At 39.0% G+C, this 25,068-nt stretch overlaps 1 protein-coding gene across 1 annotated transcript in view; it reads right to left on the bottom strand.

Annotated features, from left to right (window-relative positions):
* The window catches only part of VWDE (von Willebrand factor D and EGF domains), a 200,146-nt gene that overhangs the window by 160,273 nt on the left and 14,805 nt on the right, over positions 1-25,068 (bottom strand). The window contains exons 4-10 of the mRNA XM_087925528.1: positions 23,966-24,022; positions 21,745-21,977; positions 8,073-8,162; positions 4,279-4,414; positions 2,922-3,139; positions 993-1,066; positions 329-605 (exon numbers count right to left, since the gene is read on the bottom strand). Coding sequence (XP_087781654.1) covers positions 329-605; positions 993-1,066; positions 2,922-3,139; positions 4,279-4,414; positions 8,073-8,162; positions 21,745-21,977; positions 23,966-24,022 — 1,085 coding nt within the window. The remainder of the gene's footprint in view (positions 1-328; positions 606-992; positions 1,067-2,921; positions 3,140-4,278; positions 4,415-8,072; positions 8,163-21,744; positions 21,978-23,965; positions 24,023-25,068) is intronic.

Raw genomic sequence — 25,068 nt, 5'->3', positions numbered from 1 at the left:
TCCAGTCTAGTTCTTCCATTTTTGACTACCCGGATGAAGCATAGAATGGCTTAATATTATTACATACATTTTTGACTGAGGAAACAATTCAAACCAGTCTTCTGACCATAACAGTAATATTCAAGTCTATAACCCATCATTGGTATGCAGAATTAACTTCAGTCTGTATTGTTTAAGATTCCTAATAGTAAGTGATCGATCGTCTAAACAAAGAATTCTAGAACTATATCACTAATGATGCTTTTAATGTCACACCATTCTTTGATTTCCATTTATACATTTTGTTCTCCATCAGTAGTAGTATAGCAAATAAAGGCGATATACATACAGTGATTTTTTTTCCTCCATAGGACTTCATGATTTTGACATTTTGTTGTGATGAGGCTCTGATGTTTTGTATTATCACCTGAGACTTGGTTTCCAGAAATTGCCTGTTGCACATGTCAACAACAACAATATCATTCTCTTCCAGTGCAACAACACCACAGTTACAGGCGATGGCAATATGGTGGCTGGCACAGTCCCACTGACGTACATGCACCTCAAACAGACGGCTAAGGCTCTTGTACAAGACAAAAGTTCCAACCATGTAGTTATTGTAATGCCTAAACAATCAAAATGACAATATCAAGGAAGAAGTTGCAGAAAGCAAAATCGATGCTCAAACAGTATCTTTGGTGAATAATAACCAACCTTGTAAGATCTACAAGTTAATCCAAACTCTTTCTGAGCTATGAAAAAGGTTTTTATTTCTATAATTTTGAACCAAGTTCCATACAAATTGCTAATATGATTTTTGTTTTAGAAATATTTTACTTTCAAGATTATTTATTGACTAGTTTCCTCTTGGTTTTTACAAACATTTCTTCTTCTTTTTTGGATTTGGTAAAACACTGGGCAAAGGAATATTCATATATCAAAGAATCAAACTGATTTAAAATAAAAATAAACTACTATAGAGAATCTACATAATTTCTTGAAAAAATACTCACCATCCATCAAATGTGATTATGTGTGGATCTGTGAAAGAGTAGCAGTAACCTGTAGGGAGGTCTTGAACTGTGACCTAGTTAAAATAAGAAATGGAATTCATATGATTTTGAGGTAAAATTCCAGTATTGCTCTTAATATTGACTCACCAGATTTGGGTTGCATTTAATTATAGGTGAATTCAAATCAGATTTAACATAGTACAGATATCCTAGATTGTGGTTTTTATTAGAATTTCAATTACTTATTTTTGGAATCTGCATTTAAGAAGTAGTGATGGGGTATATAATGCTTTGTTTTATGGCTTGCACTGATTATTGGTAAACCTCTAAATCTAATTCAAAGCATTAGAGTCCTGCATGCCATAGGTCCTAATGATATGAGGGACCATCTGTCTCCTATAGCATCTACCTGACCTGTGCAATCAGTCAGAGTTGGCTTGCTTTGTGTCTCATAAATTAAGCATTGTCATGTAGCAGGAGCAAGGAAGTGGGCCTTCTTTGTTGTAATATCTGCCTTCTGGAACAGCATCCCCCTGGAGATTGGTTTGGACTTCACCATACTAACCTTTAAGACAGCTGTAAAAAAAAAACCATGGTGATTCCTGCAGGCTTTGAGATAAGGATTCTAGGCCGAAGATAATATGAAAGATGTTTTTACATTGTTACTTCAGGTTAATTGTTTTTTCCAGTTTTTAATTTTGTTAAGTCACAAAAAACTTATGAGTTGCTTTTGCAATTAGATGGTCTAGGAATTGGATATATAAATGCATAGTTTGAGAAAGTTTGGGAAGGAAGAGGAGGAGGTGGAGGAGAAGGAATGGGTCAAGAGGAAGGGGACTTCCAAAAGTTATGGTTGGATGGAGTTAATATGGAACTAATGAGATCCCAAGATTTAGCTGTATTTCCCTTATTTGTTCTTTCCTTGTGCCTTTAATTTCTTAACTTACAATTCTTACTCCTATTTTGCATTCTGGAGAACACTGCTTACCTCAGAAGACAACAGTATCATATGTATTTTGTATGTATGTATATATGTATGCATGTACGTATGTAACCTCAGATAAGATGGTATCTGGGATAAGTAAGAGTATGGAAGCTTTTCATTTACTGGTAGAACTGAAAACACTCCCTACAAAGATTTCTCCTTTGTCCTGAAAGATCTGGGTGACTTTCTTGAGGAGATTTTGAAAGGTCAGGAAGGGATGCAGAACAAACAGAATTCCTTATAGATGATATCCTAAATACTGATTTGCACATTCATTAAGATGAGGTTTTCTCTGAGGTTATGTTATATCATGGTTCATAAAAATATATTCTTTATTTGTGACTAAAACAAATCAAATCCCTGATGAATAACAAAATTGGTTGGTTTGGTTTACAGTCATGAAACCTTTTGCATAACACAAGGAGTAAAGGCAATTATTGATACCAGGCCTAATTATTTTCAAATATAATTATTTATTTTGCTGCATTTCTTCTGAATTTTATTCAGGTACAAGAGGGACTTTAATTTTGATATATTTGAAAATATGGAACAATTCAACAGTTCCTTTTTCAGAACCAAATGAACATATGACGACTGAAGCATGTGAAATATTGGCAGCCTGATCCAATGTAACTGAATTCAAGCAGAACAAAACTGAAGCAAATATAAATTACTGAAATCCAACCCTCTTATAAGAATTATTTCTTTCTCAAAAATGATGCTTTTTCTAATGATAAAGAACCTGACTTCTGGGGTTATTCAGTACATTTTAAAAAATATCTGTTAGAGTTGGTTTATTAATCTTTTAAAAGACTGATTAGTTTCCAACTTTGGAAAGAGCAAAAGAATAATAAAGGTAAACATAAATAAAGCAGTGAAGCAGTGCTCTGTGTTTTTTTTAAAAAACATGTTGTTTAAACCTCTTGGTTGTTGCTTTAACCTACCTTGACATCCATGGGCTTATAATCATGCCACAGAGATTTACTTGGCTGAACTGGCTTGGCTGTGATATAACTGATAAGGTTTCCATTTTCTACAAAGTCATTCACAACTCTTACAGCAAGAGTTGCTTTTCCACAGCTGTTTTCTCTGCAGGGCCTTTGTTCCAAATCCACATGGCATGTTGAAAGGGCTATGTTCGGTGTCCTTCCTAACAAGTTATCTTAAAGAAGCACAAAAACATACTGGATAAATTTATAACACTGTTGAGAATTTACTAGTTTTATTTTTCTCTTAGATAAATGATGTTGAATGGTCTTCTCTATGTGATAAAAATAATTATTATGCAATTATTTTGAAACAGAAACAGACTATTATGCAGGAATAGAAAAACAGCAATAAAAACCAAACATAGTCTCAGCAATGTTAGTTTATCTATTTAAAAATATCTGTCTACCCCCATGCCAAATAGAGGGTCCCAAGGATTCATAATACAGTTTACCAAGTAAAATAATAAAGTATTTCAAGACATGAAAACATTAACATTTAAAAATAGGATTGTATGGCTTCTTATATAAAGGAGATACCCGGGGCTATATCCCATAGTTCTGTATCCATGACTTTTAGCCCCATCCATTGGATGGATGTCCCAGGAAACAGTGGATTCTTCAGTTGCCTCACTCTTAGAGCAAAAAGAGTGAAAACTTCTTCCACCTCCCTCTTTCCAGTCTCTGAGGCTGGTTCTTTCCAATGTTAAAGGGCAAAAAGAGGCAAATCGAGTGAGAGGCACAGATAAAGGCCATTTATCTTCAGGCATAGCCAGTGAGAACAAACTGTGTGAGTTCTTACACCTGTGCTCATTATTTATTAAGATAAAGGTAAAGGTTCCCTTCGCACATATGTGCTAGTCGTTTCCGGCTCTAGGGGGCAGTGCTCATCTCCATTACAAAGCTGAAGAGCCAGTGCTGTCCAAAGACATCTCCATGGTCATGCGGCCAGCATGACTAAGCACCAAAGGCGCACAGAACGCTGTTACCTTCCCCCCAAAGTGGTCCCTATTTTTCTCTTTGCATTTTTACATGCGTTTGAACTGGCTAAGTTATTATTTATTACATCACAATAATTAAGGAAAATGGATATGAGCCATAAAACAGAAAATCTATATAAGTATGCTTTATCTCTCTTTGTGTGTTTGTGTGTGCGTGTGCGTGTGTGTTTGCACGTGTGTGTATGTGTGTGTAATGAGTGGAATGATATTTTACTTCTGAGCATTTTACCACCTATAGATTCGTTACAGGTATGGTGATTTCAAGAAAAGTGGGGGGGAAATGTGGTAGGTTATACTTGACATAAGGTACTTACCAGAAATCTGAGTGCTTAACTGCAAAGTAATTTTACAGATGTCATCCTCGGCCAAACATGTAATAGGAATGGTACTTAAGATTGTCAAAATATGTTCCTTTCCATCTTCTGCAATTTTTAAAGATTCTGGTACAAACTGGAAATAAAGACAGGTTATCAATCTTAGATTAAACTCATATCAACACCTAATCTCTTCTCGTGAGAAATGGCTTCTTTTTTAAAGATGAACCTTTAATTTTTTTTGACTGGGAAGCAGACCTTTGAGACCATGAAGAAAGATAGCCTAGCCAGAAACATACAGGGCCCCCTAAGAGTAATTCTAAGAGCATCCTAAGAACATCAGTTTAACCATACTAAGGTCAGCCTTAGTACCTAAAAATAAAATAATCTATTTCCAAATTGATGATCATTTGGCTGAAAAAAGTCTGAAGATTAAATACTTTCTTTAAAAAAATGTTCTTTTTAGTGTATTATGCTTTTATTCTGTATACTGCCCAGAGTTTGTTTTGGTAAATGGTTAGCTATATAAATTTCCCAGTGATTTCTCACTGAGGATTTTTTGTTGCATTGTTAGGGAAAATTTTAGTTTTATTTATGAAAATGAGAAAGGACTTGAGACAAAAACAAATATAAGACCAGAAAGGGTAGGAGGGAGGAAAATTAAACTAAACTGAATAGAATTAAAATTAGCAGCCTTTCTCCTAGGCAATGTTAATGTATCAGAATCAAACATATTCCATGGATTTTTTAAAAATATTTTTAAAATAATTTTATTTTTAAATTAAATCTGTTCCTCAAAAACAGATTATATAAAGTCATATTATATGACTTTAGATAAAATAATGTCCCAAATACACACACACACAAACACATACATTACAGATTAAAGAATTCTTTAATTAAGGATTCTTTTTTACTATGCCTCTCATTTTCTTTGTCTTCAAGAATACCAATTTTCACTGGGAAAAGGTTTGTTGTCCTTTTGCTTTCTACCTTTCCCCTCTTGCTTGCTCTTACTAATACATTGGCAAGTTAACAAGATTTTGGATCAGTGCCCTCACAAGATGAGGTGAAATTGTTATTTTGGTGGCTCCCTGAGATTTCTGCTAAGCTCTAAACCATTCAGTCAAATTAGCCACTGTAAATGCTTATTAAATAGACATTGACTTAATTTCCAAACATTACCTTTTGCTTTTGAACATCTTTAGTAATTACAAAATAATTTTCAGGTATAGTTGGGTAATTGTTCCTTTTTTCTGTTTTGCAGAAAGGGGAGAAAAACCTTTGAAAAATTCTATTAACTAACAGCATGGAACCGATTGGTTTAGTGCACTGTAGTGCTAGTAGTGAAGAAAAAAAGTTAATTAAAATGTGCTGGAGTGTATATTACAATAATTAGCTGGTCATGTTGCTTGTCTGTTATTCTACTTTGAATGTTGAAATGAATGGAAGAGCAATTTACATGAACATGAATATGGTGATCTGACCATTCATCAAGCCACCTGATTAAAATTATCTATTGATTAAAAGTGTCAAATTTTTTTCTCTTTCTCGTCCTTCCCTGGCATGTTTCTCTTTTACTGGGGATGTTAGGACAGAATAAAGAATCTGGTTCTTTGGATTCCAACTCTAATCACTGATCATCAGTGATCTTGGCTACAGTTACTGAGTGAGCAAGTCTAGCAGTATGTGGAAACGCCGACATTTTCTCAATTTTGTAGCTAAGGACTGCACCACAGTCCTTTAGATTCCTAGCTAGTCTGTCTTTTAATGTTTTATGCCTTTCTGGTTTGTTCATTATTTACAAAACCAAACTATAATTGATGTATTCTGAATCAAGGTTATGTTGACAACAGTGTAACTGACTTCTACCATTCTACATTTGCTATGCTGTTCTAATCTTAATGTGGAAGTAAATAAAGATATCTAGTTGTTGATACATAGCTAATAAATATGGGCAACTCTAATTCAAAAAAATGATACCCACCTTTCCCTCTGACACAGATATAAACATTAATTTTAAAGATGTTAAGGTAAAATGATTTTAAAACTGTTATATTTCATGCCTCTAATCATAAGACAATGAAATGGGGAAAGTTCATAAGAGAGCTTTTATTCACTTTCTTCCTCATCCAATACATGAGAAGAAATTTTTACTTGCTTATTTAAACATAGGGGGAAAACTGTGGAAATAGAAAAGAAATAAGAAACTCGGTATATGACCAAGAATAATTCACCCCAAATGTAGAGCATAACTGTACTTCAAAACATTTTCAAGGCACTTCTGGTTGAAACTAGAAGGTAAACAGAAGATTTCACCCATCTATGATGTTTGAGCATATTATTGCATTTTATCAGGGGAAGAAAATAATTTTACTGATATAAATAATGCCACATCAGCCAAAGCTATGATTATACTATTACCAGTAAGTCTCTATCAAAGGCATAATCACAAAGATGATTATAAAGCACAGCAATTATTCTGTAAAAATGTTGGGTTTAAAATACATTAAAAGGTGGGAGACTTTTAAAAAATGTTTATCCAATTAAAATTACTACTTTCACTCATTTCCTATTTTAGAATGTTTTATCATTGTGCTGTTGAAATTTTATTTATCAGATTTTTAACCTGTTTTTATTACTTTAGAAGTAATTCAAGGTGGCAAACCTACACAAAACTCCTTCCTTCTCCTATTTTCCCCACAATAACCACCCTCTGAGGTAAGCTGGGCTGAGTGATTGGTCCAAAGTCAGCCGATCAGTTTTCATGTCTAAAATGGAGCTAGAATTTACCATCTCCTGGCTTTTAAGCGAGCACCTTACCACTACGCCAAATTGGCTCTCAGGACATTTCACAAAGAAGGGCTTACAAATTGCACATGAGCTAGGTGATGTACAATAGAGTCCTTAATATAAAAGAGAATTTGACCCTCATTTTTGTAAAAAGAATGGTGCTTTTCAGAAAATTCAAAATATTTGAATGTTAATCTCATGCTGGACCAGAGGTGATATTCAACATGTTTTGACCAGTTCTGGAGAACCGGTAGCAGAAATTTTGAGTAGTTTGGAGAACCGGTCGTGGAAATTTTGAGTAGTTCGGAATACCACCTCTGACTGGTCCTGCCCCTGTCTATTCTCTGCCTCCCGAGACCCGACTGATCAGCTGGATCTTCTTTTGTTGCCCTGCACAGGATAACAGAGCTGGAAAGCAGGTTAGTGGGATGGGGAGAGAATGGGAATTTTATAGTATCCTTCCCCTGGAGTGGGGAGAGAATGGAGATTTTACAGTATCCTTTCCCTGCCATTCCAGCCATGCCACACCATGCCCATCATGCCACACCCACAGAACCAGTAGTAAAAAAAAAATTGAATCCCACCACTGTGCTGGACCTCATAAATATGGTCACATTAAAGACATAGTTTATATTGTACAGTGTGAATCTGTCCTTATAGCCAAATATTACGATAACATTTTATTTATTTGCACAGAATTATACACATAGCATCATAGGTTTATTCAGGTGAATAAACATGGGAGGATTTTCTAATACATTTTTCTCTACCTCAAATGCTGCAGCTGTTAGTGTTTTTAAAAGACTGATAGAATGATTGATAGAATGGCAGGCAATTTATTCAAGCATTTTCTGCTTCAGCACCTAGAAGCACCCTTCCTATAATCACTAAAGCCAATTTTATGGTGTGTTGTCTTGCGAAACAAAATGGCTAATATAGAAATCTCCATCAAGGCGATGCTATGCTAGAGAAGTTTATGAAATTAGATGTTTTGTGGTTACCTTGATTCCAGCATAGAATCCATCGCTTTCCTCAGGGAGAGTGTGGTGATCAGGTGAGTCCCACCTAAAAACTGTGACAGTGCAAAAGACCTGCAATAAATAAGCCAAACTATTTCAAAACCTTTTTGCCTCTTTTTTTTTTAATGACAGGCTCATGAAAAACGATGGAAAATGTACTAAGCGATTGTTAGATTACACTTCATAAAAACTTATTTTGCTGCTCTTTATCCTCAGCAATTGTAGACCTCCTTCACAAAAAGGTAGCCAGTGCCCTTCTCTGTCAAACTGAGAACTCACAAGGGTGGCCCTCCAAGCATTAAAAACCAGCAGTGAAATGTGTTCAAACAAATATCTATAGGTGGCTTTTAAGGTTGCTAAAAGCTGTTGCCAAGCCAGTTCGAAATGCACAGAATGCTAGAGAAGTCTTTGACCTTCAGAACTACTGTAGGACATCTGTCAATATGTGTAAGATTGGGTGAAACAGTTGTGCAGCATTTTTTTAAGCTGCAGCCCTGCTTTATCATTTTAAGCATATGGTAACAAAAAAAAAAATCCTTACAATATCGGCTATATTTCCTCACCCCCTCACATCCCCGATGCTTCTGTGCATTGCTTTTCAGAAAAATAGAACTGGAGAGCACAATGCTACGGGGCTCAGATATAGGGAATGGATTATGTAGTAGTGGAATCAATAAAGAGAGTTAGATTGACATTCTCAAGGTCAACTATTCCCATATAATTTCCCTATGCTCTTAGGTCATCAACAGGGCATTTTTTGCAGGTGCTGCTAGAGATATGCTGTATTTCTGAACAAATATTACCATTGGCGCTAAGATCATTATAGTTTATGAGTTTTTTTTTAACCCAGGTTTTGTTACAGGTTTTATGCTGCTGATTTTATGATTGCTGGATTGATTATATTATTTTTCAATGCTTCCAAATTGTCTAGAATCGCCAAAGCTGAACAGCACTATATTTGTTATTATTTTTCTTTTAAACTGCCCTTTTGCGCCACATTTGGATCAATACATTGGTGGTCAAAGACCTACTGGATTTGATTTCAAACTTTGGATGTAACATGTTTGAATAACAATGTTTTTGGCTAGATAGCCAAAAAGAAAGATGCAAACCAATTGCAAAAAAAATCTACAACTCAAAAGTGCAAAGATTTAAGTATCTTTGAGGTAAGCATAGAGTGGCCTTTTGGTCCTGGGGAGGAAGAAGCCAATCAAATATGGTATATTTTTAACATTGTTGTACCAGGAATACAGAATATCAATGTTGTACATAAAATAACACATGGCCTTTTCAAAAGTGCACTGCCTTCTTTCTTGGATTATGTGTTTATACCATAAGTTAAACTTTGATCATTAGAAGTTATTTGCCTCATAAATCAATACAGTTCAAGCTAGTTATATATGCTTGAATAATAGTGATACATGTCCTTTCTCCAATGAGGCAACAAAACACCTGTTCTCCCCAATTTCTCTGTCAAAATTTAGCCAACACACCTTTCTTGAAAAAAAAAAACCTGCTCACACTCACTGATTGTAGGCTTTTTTCTTTTATGAAACAAGGCCAAAATGTATATAGACTATTCAGGAGATGAATCATTATTAGAATCTGATGTTCCTGGACCTTGCTCCTTGGAAACCAAATCTGATTCCTTGCTTATTCAGCATTAAGCGATGGAGTTATTAAGTGACATCCAATTTTGCACTTTTTTTTGCTGCCATTAAGCAAATCACTGTGATTGTTAAAAGGGACATCACATGATTGCCATTGGTGCCAGTGACATTGCTTGTTGGAAGCTGAGGGGAAAGTCACAAATAGTGATCACGTGATCTAGGATGCTGCAACCACCCAAAATATATGCCCATTGCCATGTGCCCAAATTATGATCATGTAACTACATCGATACTACAATGATCATAAATGCAACACTTGATTTTAAGTCTTTTTCAGCACTCTTGTAACTTTGAACAGATTACTACCTGTAATAGAGTTCTCTAGCATCTCTTATTTGTTTCTGTAGAGATTTTTAAATTAATTTCTACAAATTCTCACCAAGAGGCTTGGCTGTGTGGCAAATTCTGGGAACTGAAATTTTTACCTCTAAAAGCTGCACAGATTATGAAATACTGCATTGCATTGTATTTCTATGTGTGAAGTTTCTTCTTTTGTAAATTTAGATCTCCTCCTCCTCCTCCTCCCCCTCCCAAAAGATAGACATACATTTTAGTCACTGGTCTATAGTCAAAAAAGCACAACAAAGAATGTTCTTTCTGCGCCAACTCAGAAAGCTCAAAGTGCCCAAGGAACTGCTGATACAGTTCTACAGAGGAATTATTGAGTCTGTCATCTGCACCTCTATTACTGTCTGGTTTGGTTCTGCAACCCAACAGGACATACACAGACTTCACAGGATAACTACAGAAAAAACAATTACTACCCACCTACCTTCAATAGAACACCTGTGTTCTGTTGCGGGAAAAGATCAGACTCAAGACCGGAGTAGAATTCAGCTCTTTATTAGCTCTCAGTAACTTCAACTAAACCGGAGTTGCGGCAGCCTCTTTTATAGAGGCCGCTTGCGGCTCACGGCCAATGACATCTTTTTAAACCTCCTGCCATCAGGCAGACCAATCGCAACTGTTATTAAACAACCAATCGATAGGCAGCTATGGTAGTCCAATCAGAATGCAGTATTACGAGTATGCAAATGTCTATATACAACACCCCTCCCCTCTTGGTTCGGTCCATCCTACGTTACATAGTCACATAAGTAGGTGGGGCTTTTATGGTTCCTACTTGACCTGCACAGTTCAGTCTCGGCATTGTCTTCAGTCGGTTCAGACGGGATCGCTGTCTCTCTTGTCCTTCTCTGTGGAACCTCCTGGAAGGGTGAGTCAGCCATGCCGCTCCCTGGTCTATTTAGGCTGTTTGAGTCAGCTCTGCCGCTCCCTCCTAGTTCACCCGGGCTGGTTGAGTCGGCTCGGCTGCTTCTTCCAGGAGTGGCTTCGTGTTGTTTTTCTGCTGCCAGCTCCTTTCTTCCGAACTCTCCTGCTGGTAAGTAGTTTTTATTTTTTGGTGGGCCTTCTGGTACTGGTTAGTGATTCGTTTTTTGTCATGTTAGTGGAGGGTCTTCCCTCCCCTTTTTATTGTTTGAGGGTTCCCCCCCTCTCTGGTTTTATTATTGTCTATTTGATGTGGTGTTTGTGTATGTTCTATGTGTCAAGGGTTGTCGGTGTTCCATTCTAGTGTTCTAGACCATAGTTGGTCTATGTGTCTCTTCCAGGTTCGTCCGTCCTCTGTTTCTAGTATGACTGGGGTCCCGTTATTTGTGTTATTGTAGCCGGTAGCCACAATGGGTCCCCAGTAAGATTCTTGGCATATACAAGGTCCCCTGGTGTAAATGTGCGGTACTTACTGGAGGAGTCTGTTGGCTTTTCAGGGTTGTAGGTGGGGTGCAATCTATCCAAATGTGACCGCAATTTTCTGCCCATCAGAAGTTCAGCTGGGCTCTTGTTAGTTGATGTGCTCGGTGTTATGTGTTGGATGGTGAGCATTTTATTGATTTTGACTTGGATGTCACCCCTGTCTAGTTTTTCTAATGCCTCTTTCGTATATTGAACTATGCGTTCCACCCATCCATTTGAAGCTGGGTGAGCGGGCACTGTTAGCACATGCCGTATGCCCTGTTCCGTGAGGAATTGTTCAAATGACAAGGCTGTGAACTGTGTGCCATTGTCCGAGACTAGCAAGTCTAGTAACCCATGAGTTGCAAAAAGCTTTTTTAGTTGTTTGGTGATGGCTTCAGTCGTTGTGGAATTCATGACGCTGACCTCCAACCAATTTGAGTAGGCATCAACAATGATTAAAAATGTATATCCTTTTGTGGGTCCAGCAAAATCTATATGGATCCTCGACCAGGGGCCTCTGGGTGTCTCCCAGTCGAGGAGCGGTGCTGGAGAGGGGGTAGGTCTGGAGTTTTGGCATTTAGTGCATGTTCCCACCCATGTTTCAATGTCTTTGTCCATCCCTGGCCACTAGATGTAGCTCCTGGCCAGGGATTTCATTTTTACGATACCCAGGTGTCCTTCATGTAACATGCACAGTACTTCCTTCTGCAGTTTTTCAGGGATGACAACCCCATCCACCCACAGTATGCATCCCTTCGCAATTGAGAGTTCAGTTTGCCAGGTACGGAAAGGATTAAAAGTCTCATTTTTATCATTTTCCGACCAGCCCCTCCCGACCCAGTTTAGAATCCGGGCCATCAGTGCGTCTTTTGCGGTTTCTTTTGCGATGTCTGATGCGGTGATAGGCAGGTTCGATAATGTTTCAATTTGTAGAGTGGATGTGGTAGGAGCCGGGTCGTTGTCCAGGTCTGGTAGGGGTGAGCGGCTCAGCACGTCGGCATGGGCTATGGCTTTCCCTGGTCAGTGGATGAGCTTGTAATTGTAGGCAGCGAGGAATTCTGACCACCGTGTCATCCTTGGCAACAGGATATTGGGGGTGGCCTTGTTCCCCGCGAGGATTCCCAGCAGTGGCTTGTGGTCAGTAATTAAGGAAACTGTCCTACCGTAAAGGTATTCATGGAATCGTTTGACCCCCGTTATAGCGGCTAGGGCTTCTCTATCCAATTGGCTGTAGTTTCTTTCAGCTTTTGACAGTGTTTTGGAGTAAAAGGCAATTGGTGCCTCTCTGCCATCGGGTATTGTGTGGCTGAGTATGGCACCGACACCAAATGGTGATGAGTCGCAAGTGACTGTCAGTGGCAAGGTGTCGCTGTATTGGATTAACACAGATTTGGACGTCAATAAGTCTTTAACTCCTTGGAATGTGGCTTCTTCTTGTTGCCCCCAGGCCCAGGTAGCTTTCTTATCGAGTAATCTGTGCAGTGGCTCCATTATTGTTGCCTTCTGCGGCAAAAAGACATTGTAAAAGTTAATGAGTCCCCAAAATGCCTATAAGTCTGTTTTATTTTTGGGTCTGGGTGCTTCTTTGATAGCTCTTTTTTTTTCAGTGGGGTGGATCCCTTCTTCATCTATGAGGCATCCCAGGAACTCGACCTGATTTGTGGCTAGCTGGCATTTTTCTTTTTTGACTTTGCCTCTTCTCTAAATCTTCGCAAGACTTCCTTCAGCCAGTCTTTTGATTGCTTTTTGTTTCTGGGGGATACCAATACATCATCAAAATAAGGGACCACCCCCTTGAGTCCTTGCAGAAGGCACTCCATCAGGCTTTGGAAAATGCCTGGGGCTATGCTGATGCCAAATTGCAGTCTGTTGCATTTGAATGCCCCCCTATGCGTTACAATAGTCTGTGCCTATGCCATCTCGGGGTCGACCGGCAATTGTTGATATGCTTGTGTGAGATCGAGCTTTGAAAAAACTTTTCCTCCCCCCAATGAGTGTAAAAGGTGCTGGACTACTGGAATGGGGTATACGCTTTGTTGCAGCGTGTGTTTGAGGGTGGCCTTATAGTCTCCACAGATGCGCATGGACTCATCTGGTTTCACGGGAGTCACAATTGGGGTTTTCCATCTTGCATGGTCGATGGGCTCTAATACCCCTTATGCAATGAGTTTGTTCAATTGCTCATCAATTTTCGGTTTTAAGGCAAAGGGAATGCATCTGGCCTTTAGCCTGATGGGGGCTATATTCGGGTTCAGACTAAATGATATAAGGGTCCCACGGTACTTCATCAGGCTCTCCTCCCAGTCCGTCTCGGTGACGCTGTTGATTCCCATCACTTCGATCCCCAGGGGTGCGAACCATTCAAGTCCAAGCAGGCTAGGGCGATCCTGGTCAACGATCATCAATGGGATGACCTCAGTATGCCTTTTGAAATTTACCTTGAAATGTCCAAGTCCAACTACCGGGATCCTGTTTCCCTGGTAGTCTTTCAACGTCAGGCTTTGCTTTTCGAGTTCTTTTCTTTGTATGTCTGGTATCAAGTTCTTTATGGTGTTCCATGATACAAGTGACAGATATGAACTGGAGTCTACTTCCATTTCATATGGCTGTCCTTCTATCTTAACGTTTATGCGAACCTTTCTTGCATCGGTTGCACTGGCATTTCCAATGATGATTGTTTGGTGTGTTTCCTCTTTTTCTTTGATTCTCTTACTTCTGTTTTCCCAGCTCCAGCAACTCCTGGTCTGTCTCTCTCTGGTTCTGTGTGTGTGTGTGTGTGTGTGCTGCCTCGTCTTTTAGGACTATAGCTCTTTTTGTTTCGGCAAACACTTGCAATGTGCCCCAGTTTTTCACAGTATCTGCAAATAGCGTCCAAGAAATGGCACTCAGAACGCGGGTGGTTTTCTCTGCATCCGGCACACTGGAACTCAGGCTTCCTTTCTCTTTTTCCTCACCGATTCCGTTCTGACTGGAGCCTATGTAGTTCTTCATCCTCGTCATCGGTGTCGGGCAAGGAATCAATGTCTTCATGGTGGGTGGTTGCAGTAGTGTGCTTCTGAGTACCCTCTGCTTTCTTGTCTCAGGCTTGGCTTAGACTGCTCTGCGTTTCTTGGGTAGCTGTATTGATTTGTCGCATGGTGGCTGCTGATTTCTTCACTGCTTCAGCTGCGGTGGCTTCAGCGATAGCCTCGTTCACAGTGATGTTGGGTCGGTTCAGCAGTCGGCTTTGTAGGGTAGTATCTCTCAATCCGAGGACCACACGGTCTTCATGGCTTCATCCATGTTGAGAAATTCGCACGCTCCTCCAATGTCCCTTAAGGGCTGCTACGAAATCCCCGATGCTCTCGCCTTCTCGTTGATCTCATTTATAAAATTCATGTCTCCGGATAAGGTTGCAGACAGCTGGTGCATAATGGGCTCTTAGCATCTGGTTCAAATCTGGCCATGCCATCTGCTTAACATCCTGGGGTTTGGCCAATACCTTGGCCATTTTGAAAATTGTGGGGCCACAGTGCCTTAGGAATATGGCTCTCTTCCTTTGGTCAGTTATTCCTTGCAGCTCGTTGCTTTCAAGGAACATGAGGAATCGGTCAATGTACGACTCCCAGTCCTCTTCGGCTGGGTTGAATGGTGCGGGTGGTGAGTTGTTACCGGCCATCTTGTTGGTTGCTTGGTTCTCATTGCCACATGCTTACTGGTCTCTTTTTCTTAGCATCCCACCCTCGTCGCCAGTGTTCTGTCGCGGGAAAAGATCAGACTTGAGACCGGAGTTGAATTCAGCTCTTTATTAGCTCTCAGTAACTTCAACTAAACCAGAGCCACAGCAGCCTCTTTTATAGCGGCTGCTCGCGGCTCATGGCCAATGACATCTTTTTAAACCTCCCGCCATGAGGCAGACCAATCGCAACTGTTGTTAAACAACCAATCGATAGGCAGCTGTGGTAGTCCAATCATAATGCAGTATTATGAGCATGCAAATGTCTATATACAACAACCTGTATGCTGCACGAGTCAAAAAGAGGGCTGTGAAAATATTTACAGACCCATCACATCCTGGATATAAACTGCTTCAACTCCTTCCCTCAAAACGACTCTATAGAGCACTGAACACCAGAACAACTAGACACAAGGACAGTTTTTTCCCTGAAAGCCATCATTCTGCTAACCAAATAATTCCCTCAACACTGTCCAACTATTTACAAAGTCTGCACTACTATTATTATTAACCTTTTCATCACTCCTTATCACCCATCCCTTCCCACTTGTGATTGTATGATGTGTATCCTTACGATTTATATGGACTGTTTCCTAGTATGATTTGATTGCTTATTGTACCCCATTACTATCATTCAGTATTGTATCTTATGATTCTTGACTCTTGACGAATGTATCTTGTCTTTTGTGTATACGGAGAACATTTGCACCAAGACAAATTCCTTGTGTGTCCAATCACACTTGGCCAATAAAAGAATTCTAATTCTGATTCTAATGTACCACACAATTACTTGGATATGTTTTCTCAAAAGTTTCTTGCCTTTAGTTAAATATTGGTTCCTAGTGTTTAACTAAGCAATCATAGGTTTCCCCCCTCATTTCAAAAGTAAGGGGGGGATGAAAAAGATACCCCACAGGCTATGTAAAGACAACTTTGACTGTGGGAATGAATATTTTTATCCCTAAAGCTTCTTGGTAAAATAAAATCCTTTTTATCCCTAAATTTTAAAAGTATTAAAAGGGATTGCTTTATTTAAGCTAAACGTATTATTGAGATCCAGAACCGTAGCACACCTACTGAGATGGGAGGAAGAAATACACCTATGGACATCAGGAGAATTATTTTGTGATGGAGTTTAAGAAATTGGCAATATGTGCAGATTTAATTTTTCTATGTCTGCCTTGTTGTATGGTCTTGATAGAAAAAAAAATAGAATTGCATTCTTATTAGGGTGGTGGTGGGTTTTTTTTTTTGGCAGCAATCCCTTGTACATAAATTTGACAAGTTCACATGATTTGTTAGAATAATAATTGGGAAAAGCAGTTTAAGCCATTAAGCCCAACTGTCAGGACAGGAATCTAAACTAAGTATCCATAACACATAAATATTCAGCCTCTGCATGCTGCAGGGAGGAGTGTGCTATGCTTGTTAATGAAGGTTCCCCCCACCCTGAACATTCAAGTTGGAATTTGTCTCCCAAGTTTCTATGTCCACCATTCTGACGTGGAATTTTAATTCTGACATTGTGATATAGACTGCCTGGGTCTTCTCTCTTTTCTTTCCAAAGACAAATATTTCTAGTTTCTCCAGGCTCTCCTTATAGTACTTGGCTACTATTCCTTTAATTATTGTTGTTCATCATAGATATACATGGGAAGAGTTGTGGTAGCAACTGACAGAGAAAATATGATGGGAAGACGAGCATGGTAAATTATAGGAGAAAGTGAATAAGAATCTGGTTCTTGTCTAGTTTTCTGTCTGTCACATACAGAGTTCTATATGGGAGACACTGACCCATCTGCAAATTACATCCTTGCCCTCTTTGGATGATATGTAGGGCCATATAGGCACAAAATTATGGGTGCTTGGGGCTGCTGTTTCCTGTCCTTTAAATATTATTTCTTGATCCAATCACCCTATATGGTTATCAGCCAGTTTCTCACCTATAGTTTCTTGAGAAGGATTTGGAGAAGGCCCTTCAGGGGGTCTTGGAGGTCATCAATTATATGCATCGCTTCAGTTATATTTCAGGCCTGGCATAAGGACTAAGAGTGCATCAATCATTCTTGTAGATGGTCTGTGGGAGGACTAATAGGGTGGTGATGTATCCCTTCTATGGACATTCAGAACCCATCATTTATGGCTTCCTTGAGCTGTATGCAAGGATTGAGGAGTGAATAGAGTTTTGCAAGTAATTCTACTCTTTCCTGAGCCAGGGGTTCTGATTAGCTATTGGAAGACAAGGTGTTGAACCCATGAGCGCTCTATTGTGGAGTGTCCCAGAGGTTGAATCTCTCTCTGATACAGTTTAACATGTACATGAGATCACTGATTGATGTAATGAAATCATATGTTGCTGATACCGTGCCGTCGCCTCGCCTCCCTGTCCACGGATGGGTGGGCACTATCACTGCCTCGAGCAGCCTCTCCCGGTGGCCCCTTCAGGTTCAGGATGGAGGGACTTGGGAAGGAAGCCAAGCTCGGGTCAGCCCGGCTCTTTTGCTTGGCAGGTGGGCGTGTACCCGTGGCTTGCTTTCCCAGCTCTGCCTACCCCACATGACTGTTGCGCAGCCCTGGTGGGATGAGTGAAGGGCCTGGTGGGGAGGCACTTGCTGCATTGGTGAGAGCTCCGCTGCCGGTCAGGAGGGCCCACCTGTCAGCTGTGCTGGGCGCCCCAGGTGAAACTCTTCGCACTCTGCCCAGTGCCAGGCAGAGATGGCGGCTGGGTGCTTCTCCCGGGGTGGGCCGATCCTGCACTGCGGCCCCAGGAGATTTGCCTCACCATGTGGGGTTGGGCTGACCTCTTGGGCAGTGGAGGCTTTGTCATACCGGTAGTAGGGCATCGTTTTTAAAAGAATTGGCTTTGCCTTCGAAGGCGAAGGGAAGGCAGTGACAGGAGAGCCTGAAGTTGAGTGTCTCCACTGGGTTCCAGTTGCAGGGAGGAGCCCTGGCTGGCTGTGTGTGGCTGCGCCAAACACCGCAGCATTGCTCTAAACGTCACGGCAGCATGGGAGAAGGGAAAGCAACGGTTGTGGAAGATCTCCCGATACGAAGTGCTGCACCAACGCTGAGGTCAACATCCAAGCTGCTGCCACCCACCCGAGGATGCAAGGGGGGGAATTAAGTCACTCCCGAAAAGATGGCCTCCGCCTCACCATTTTTTCGGGGGTCAAAAAAGAATAAGGCCTGGCCTTATTTTGTGAGAAACATAGTACGTAGTTTTATATTGATACCATAGGACAAGCAGATATGATTTTTGCCAGGAGGCTGAGAGGCACTAGAAGGGATAAAGTTGATTGAGATGATAGCCAGTAGAATTTGGGGTCAATTCACACTATTTAAGCTTGCCTATAAATCCCTATAAAAATTGGGCCCTTGCCCAATTTTATATACAGGTAGAGGTCTGACAGCCTTATATAAATGAACAGAGGGCATTCTGAGGTTATCCATTGCACACATGTTGAGTGGCAGAAAATGATATTCTCAACAGCTGCTCCTCATTCTGGACCAACATATACCCACCTCTTCATCCTTCAGGGAACTGGTAAAGATTTTCTTCAGGGCATCCAGATTTTAATTTGGGATAACAATATTTTCTTGCCTTCTCTTTCAGACACTCAAGTGTGTGTGTGTGCGTGTGTGCGTGTGTGTGTTGTGTGTGTGGCGGAGAATAGTATTGTACTCCATATTATATAATTTCTGTTACTGAAAAGAATATCAGAAGAGGGAGAGGGATTTTTAGCACAATAAGGTTTAGATGGAGCTATCTATAACAATTACAGCAAGTCAAAATAATTTGAATTGGATATTACGCTTGATTCAGATAGGGTAGTTTCAAGGTTTATTTTCATTCAAGCAATCCATGTCCCTTGTTATGGAATTTCACTGTGAACATTCATTTTAAAAAAGTCAAAACTCTTTCCGAAAGCAATATTTAATGCATCACAAATTATTGTACTGCAGTTAACAGAATTAAAGTGTGGGAAAGGGAAATCTCTCTCTCTCTTTTTTTTATAGCAGAAGCATCTCAAGTAATTACCTTTCTTTCTTTCTTTCTAATCTATCTACAGAGATAAATCACTACGGAAGTTTGTTCAAGGAGTTGTTATTTTTCAGTATGTGGGGGAAGAGTTGCCACAATAATTGAAAATATTGTAACTCTTCAACAAAATGCCCAATGCTAATGATAAACTAAAACACAATTTTACATAAGCCTTTTTTTAAAGTATACGCCATTTCATGGCACAAGCTCTAAACTGCTGTGCAGAGCAGAAAATGACCAGGTTTTTTTCTGGCACATCGTGCTTTCTTACTATTGCCCACTGTGCACATACTACCGGCTGCAATTTACAGATGGCTGTCCCTCCAGGTATAGAGTGACCTCTGTCAATATCATCTAAATAGATCTTGGGATTGCTACAATTTCAAATCAGATGAAATGGGCTATCTTGAGCATTTACCCAAGGGAAAATAGCACATTGCAGATTTATTTATTAAAGCTGCAGTGGTTTTGCTAGCATTTGGCTATCAACCGAGCTGATATAGCATAACTGTAGGAAGTTGTGATTTTTCTAAACATTATGGGGAAATGATATTGCCTATTTAGAGATATGCTAATAAAAGTTTAAACTCTGTGACTCTGGTTAAGGGATGAACCTCTTGATGGATACTTGATATTGGGTGTGAACAATATTACTAATAAAAATTTAAATGAATGGAAAATAGTTCAGACATGTCAATCATATGGGAACAGAATGTTAATTTTTAAGCTCCCAGTCTTTTTTTTTTTTTTTTGCAGCTTTTGAGAAATAAATAGCACAGAAAAGTATGGAGGTACTTGAGAATTATATTGAATAAATACAAAATTGGCTGTTACAATCAGTGAGTCCAGATGCCTTCATTTGCAGCACCCACCACAGAAAAGCTGATTTGGATGGATCTTAGCTGATCACTAAAGAAGGTCAAGTAGGATGTCACAAAACCCTGTCAAATCTGATATTACATAAATCACATCTTAGTATAGTTGGTAGAAATTAAAAGACAGAAAAAAAAAACCCAAACCCCTACTTCCCTGTATACACATGTACATCTTGTTTTACAGAATTAAATCGCTTTGCATGCAATATTTTGTAAGCCTTACAAAAATGTATAAAAATAAAATTGCCAGTTTTATCTTAAAATCATAGAAAGGGGATGATAGGAAAAAGGAGGCATTGCCTATCAGGATATAAGTAAGATTCCAATTTATTTATGAACTATCCTGCTGAGAAAACTGAGTGTCAGCATACTTAAATATTTGGATTTTAGTTTGCTAAGTCTTTTTAATTCATTAAACAGAGTAAATGACAGAATACGTGGTATGTCTGCTCAAGTGTGAATAAGGGACAATTAAGAACTAAGGCAGAGCTTCCAAATCTTTTCTTCAAATGAAAAATCTGCGACCACAGAACTATTTGTGCTATATATTGTGGTCCATTCTGAACATCTGCTGCTATTTGTAGGAATATGGGATTCATAATTTTTTAGTTCTTTCTATTATTGACAGATTATTGATAGTTATATAATTAACAATATGTTATATCATTGACTCATTTATGTGGGTTAATAAAAACAAAATTTTGGAGATCCACTTCTGGAATCCAATTGGTTCTCTGAAATTACGGTCAACTAGAAATAGAAAGAAAACCAGTGTTTTTATTAAGTTTTACTTTCACTTAAATACAAATAATGGTGTTGTAGGTATTTGGCTCAGGTTAACCAAACTGCTTTTTGGTTATTGCAGTGCTCTAAGAGGGTGGATTGTTTTTAATTCTACATATGATCTAATAAAATGTACACAATCCTATTCTGTTAAAATAAATTATCTGAGGGAATGTCTCTTGCCAGTCACATGTACCCAACCCATTAGAGCAGGGAGGCAGGAAATGTTGCAGGTCCCATCCCTGAGGGAGATACACCTGGTGGGACCCAGAAGAACGGCCTTCTCTGTAGTGGCTCCTTCTCTCTGGAATGTCATTCCCCCAGAGATTAGAACAGCCCCCACTCTAGCACTCTTTCGAAAGGCACTGAAGACCTGGTTTTGCCAATGGGCCTGGGGAACCCAGAGTGGAATGGAGCCCATCAAATGGCTAGTGTGATCTGCTATCGTCAGAGTGGAGGGTGGGAGTTAGGGGATGATTTTTTTTATTTTACCAGATTTTGTTTGATTGTACTTTATTAATTTATTTGATTCTTTTGTTAGTTTTTATTGTTTTTTATTTTTTGTTTTAAATATGTTTTTACATTGTGTAAGTCATCTTGAGTTGCCATGGGTGAATATGTGGCAATATCAAATAAATAAATAAATAAACAAACAAATAATAAACAAACAAACAAACAAATAAATAAATAAATTGCTTTTTGAACAACATGTTTTACTTTTAGGCCAAATTCAGGTTCAAGATATGAGAGTTAATAAGAATTACAAAAAAAAAAAAAAGCACTATGTAACGATTGTCTTTCTTGACCTTGTCTTCAGAGTTCAAGAAAGCTTTACCGTATCTCCCAATCTGAAATTAATTCCATCCATCTCCACATAGGAGAATGCCTGCATAGTTGTGTCATGATGAAGCTGTTCTTTCACATTGGATGCAGAAAGTCGTGACCAGATCACTGTATAGCCCATAGCATAATTTGAAGTTGGACTGCTGAAAGTACATTTTAGGTAGACCTGGGACCCCAAAAGCTCAGGAACAACAACTGGATGCAAAGCTGGAATCTGGAATTTCTCTAGGTGGGAAGAAAAGCAGACTGTCATACAATGCACAGGAGTTTAAAAAAAATTCAACACAGTTAAAATTATAAACAAGTCAGTACTATAGAACTGAAGAAGACATATAAAGCCTTATGTTTTCTGAATGAAAATTATACATTTATAATATGCTACACTATGAGAACTGAAGAAACTTCCTGAATGAGAAGAAAAAAAAGCATAAAGAAAAACCTGAAGGCCCAGTTGCCTTTAAAATAAAAGCACCTTTAGGACAACCATCCAGATGAATCAGAATTTCTCTAGACGTTTGCACTATGCAACTTTTACAGACAAGTGAAGACTGAATAGTTGCAAGTTGTAACTAAACTGAGTAGATCTAAGCAACAAGGTAGTAAGAAATGATTAGCATTTCCAATGGTTGCAAACAAAAGAGTGGTTTGTTTAGTAATCCTTCAATATCGACAGGGTAGCACTAACAAAATATCCCTACTCAGTTGAATCACAGTCATATCCTCAAGGGCAGGAGGTCAACATATCTATAGGAGATTCTGAAACTGAAAAAAACTTCTGGCACTTCTAATCATGGGATCCCATCATCAACATTTGAATTATCTTAGCCCAACGATGAAGACTATAATTAAGTAGTACCCCAAAGTTTGATGAACACCCTTTTATAGCCTGTGAATTTTTTTCTGCCACGAGGATTTTGAGATTTCAGAAATATTTATGAATTCTTTACATGTAAAAACAGCAGAGAACAGGGATGTGCTTACAGCTCTCTTGGTCCTGACTAGGTCTTAATTCCCAAACATCAAAGAATCAGAAATCATAATATGTGAAAGTCCTTCAACTATGATAATAACCAAATCTCGAAGGATGGAAAATGAGGAAGAATTTTTTTTTTTTTTAAAAAAGCCCTTCATCTCCAATCCAAATTTCTGTCCATTCAACTATATGACTAGATATAAAACATGGTGTTATTGGCATTCTTGGTCTTCTTTTTAAAGTATTTATTTACTAGCTGTGCTTCAGTATAAAACTATGCGATCAAGCTTAGTTTTCGGGGAGGAAAATAAGAGGGGGGGGAATTGTGCCTCTACCTGCCAGCATCTATCGGTATTTATCTGGCTAGCATCCTGTCAGTGTGTGAGAGAGTTGAGGGCTGTTTGGAAACTGATACAGTATTTGCTGTGTGAGCACGAAGGAGACAGCAAGGAGCCTGGGTGTGGTTTAGCTCAGCTGTTCTGTACTAAAGCTGGTTGCTGCTGTGACACTAAAACTGAAACTCCTCTCCTCTGCTTGTCTTTTGCATTTGGAACAGATTTCTTTTCAGGTGGAGAGGGGGAGTAGAATTCCTTAGCATCAGAGCGTGTTAAATAATAATATACAAAATATTAATGCTCTGGTGGTCATTTGAAAAATCCTTTCTTAGTGAGCATCTAGAAGCCAAGATACATGCCAAATTTCAAGTTTGTAGGCTTTATGGTTCTGGAGATTTTGTGATGATGTGTGAGTGGTATTTCACTTTTATAGAGAGAGATATAGCCCCTTGTTTAGAAAACAACCCTGGGTGACACATCAACAAATTTTAAAATGATCATAAAAACATCCATATCAAACCAAGCAAAAGATATTGCCAGCCAAGTGCATCAATCAATACAGTGCAGTGCCCCTTAGAGATAGATTCCACACTCTGGTTTGATGCCCAAATGTACAAACCGATCTCCAGTACCTTACAAATAGCCCTGGCAATAGGTAAACATTGATTGCCAAGTTTGCATATTTGCTACAAATAAGCATAAGAATAAGCATAATAAACCAGTGTTTGTTTGTTTAACTTTTAGTTGCATTCTCATGAACTTTGGATGGGTTTCCTAATTTCCAAAAGTTTCTTTGGAAATATGCAAGAAATCAATCACCAATGTGAGTGTGGAACAATGCATTCATTGGTTCTGTAGATAAAAGATAATTCATATACTGTATGGAGTTCATGTTATTAAATTACCTTGAATGATGTCTTCTGATTCAGTTCTTTTGGGATCAAAGGAGTTGAGCTGTGATTCTTCAGCAATGAAGGAAATAAATCAATTAACTTGGAATTGTGAAGTGGTGAAGCAAGTGCTAAGAGTTTTCTGATACTTCACTGGACATATTTTGACATATTGATCTAATAGCTTTCATAGTTTTCACGGATTCTCAGGTAAGAAATATGTGCCTCAGCATTTCAGTTTTGAAATGCAGAAGTGGCTTGCTTCTTCTGGAGGTTAGGAAATAAGTCTTTTCAGCATTATATATTTCGTAAACAAACATAACCACTTATGTGCAAATATACACATAACTATGCAAAATCAATCCTATCTATCTATCTATCTATCTATCTATCTATCTATCTATCCATTTATCTATCCCTCCCTCCCTCCCTCCATCTTTCAGATATTGGGAGAGGAATGGGACAACTCGCCACTGTCAACTCACCCCAGGACAATTCAACAATTCAATTTAATAATTTATAATAACTCAAAATTATTTTAATTTTTGTAATTTACATCTAATTTTGTTCCTCCTTTTGCATCCTTTCTTTAATGGTTATATTGCACCATTTCTTTGTTATTATGTGGCTCTTGTCCTGCGTAGAATTGGCTGTGGCAAGTTGTCCTGTGGTGACTTGATTACAGTGAGATGTCTTGTGGTGACTTGGCTACAGAGAGTTGGGCATGACAAGTTGGCTGCAGCAAGTTGTCATAGTCTCTATTGAGGGATAGGTCTGGTCTCTATGATTTGTTTATATATGTGTGTGTGTGTGTGTGTGTGTGTGTGTGCGTGTGTGTGCGTATCTTTGGTTATTCAGGTTTTCTCCCACGTAAAATTGGAAGTATCTTGGCAATGTTTTGACGAAATCTCATTCGACATCTTCAGGCTTGTGTCTTTGGCTTTGTGCTTCTCAGAGTAATGTGAGCTTGCAGCTGCTTCTTCCTTTTAACTGCTAGTGGTGGGGTGACTTGATTGGGTGGGGGCTTGGCTGTGTTCTGATTGGGTGGAGGTGTGTTCTCATTGGTTGGGGGTTTGGCTGTGTTCTGATTGGTTGGGGGGTTAGCTGTGTTCTGATTG

This window comes from Pseudonaja textilis, chromosome 1 (genome assembly GCF_049901715.1).
Source record: "Pseudonaja textilis isolate UNSWEBS1 chromosome 1, rPseTex1.2, whole genome shotgun sequence".
Taxonomy (NCBI): Eukaryota; Metazoa; Chordata; class Lepidosauria; order Squamata; family Elapidae; genus Pseudonaja; species Pseudonaja textilis.
The sequence above is the reverse complement of the archived record's forward strand: the minus strand, read 5'-3'. Positions and strand labels throughout refer to the sequence as shown.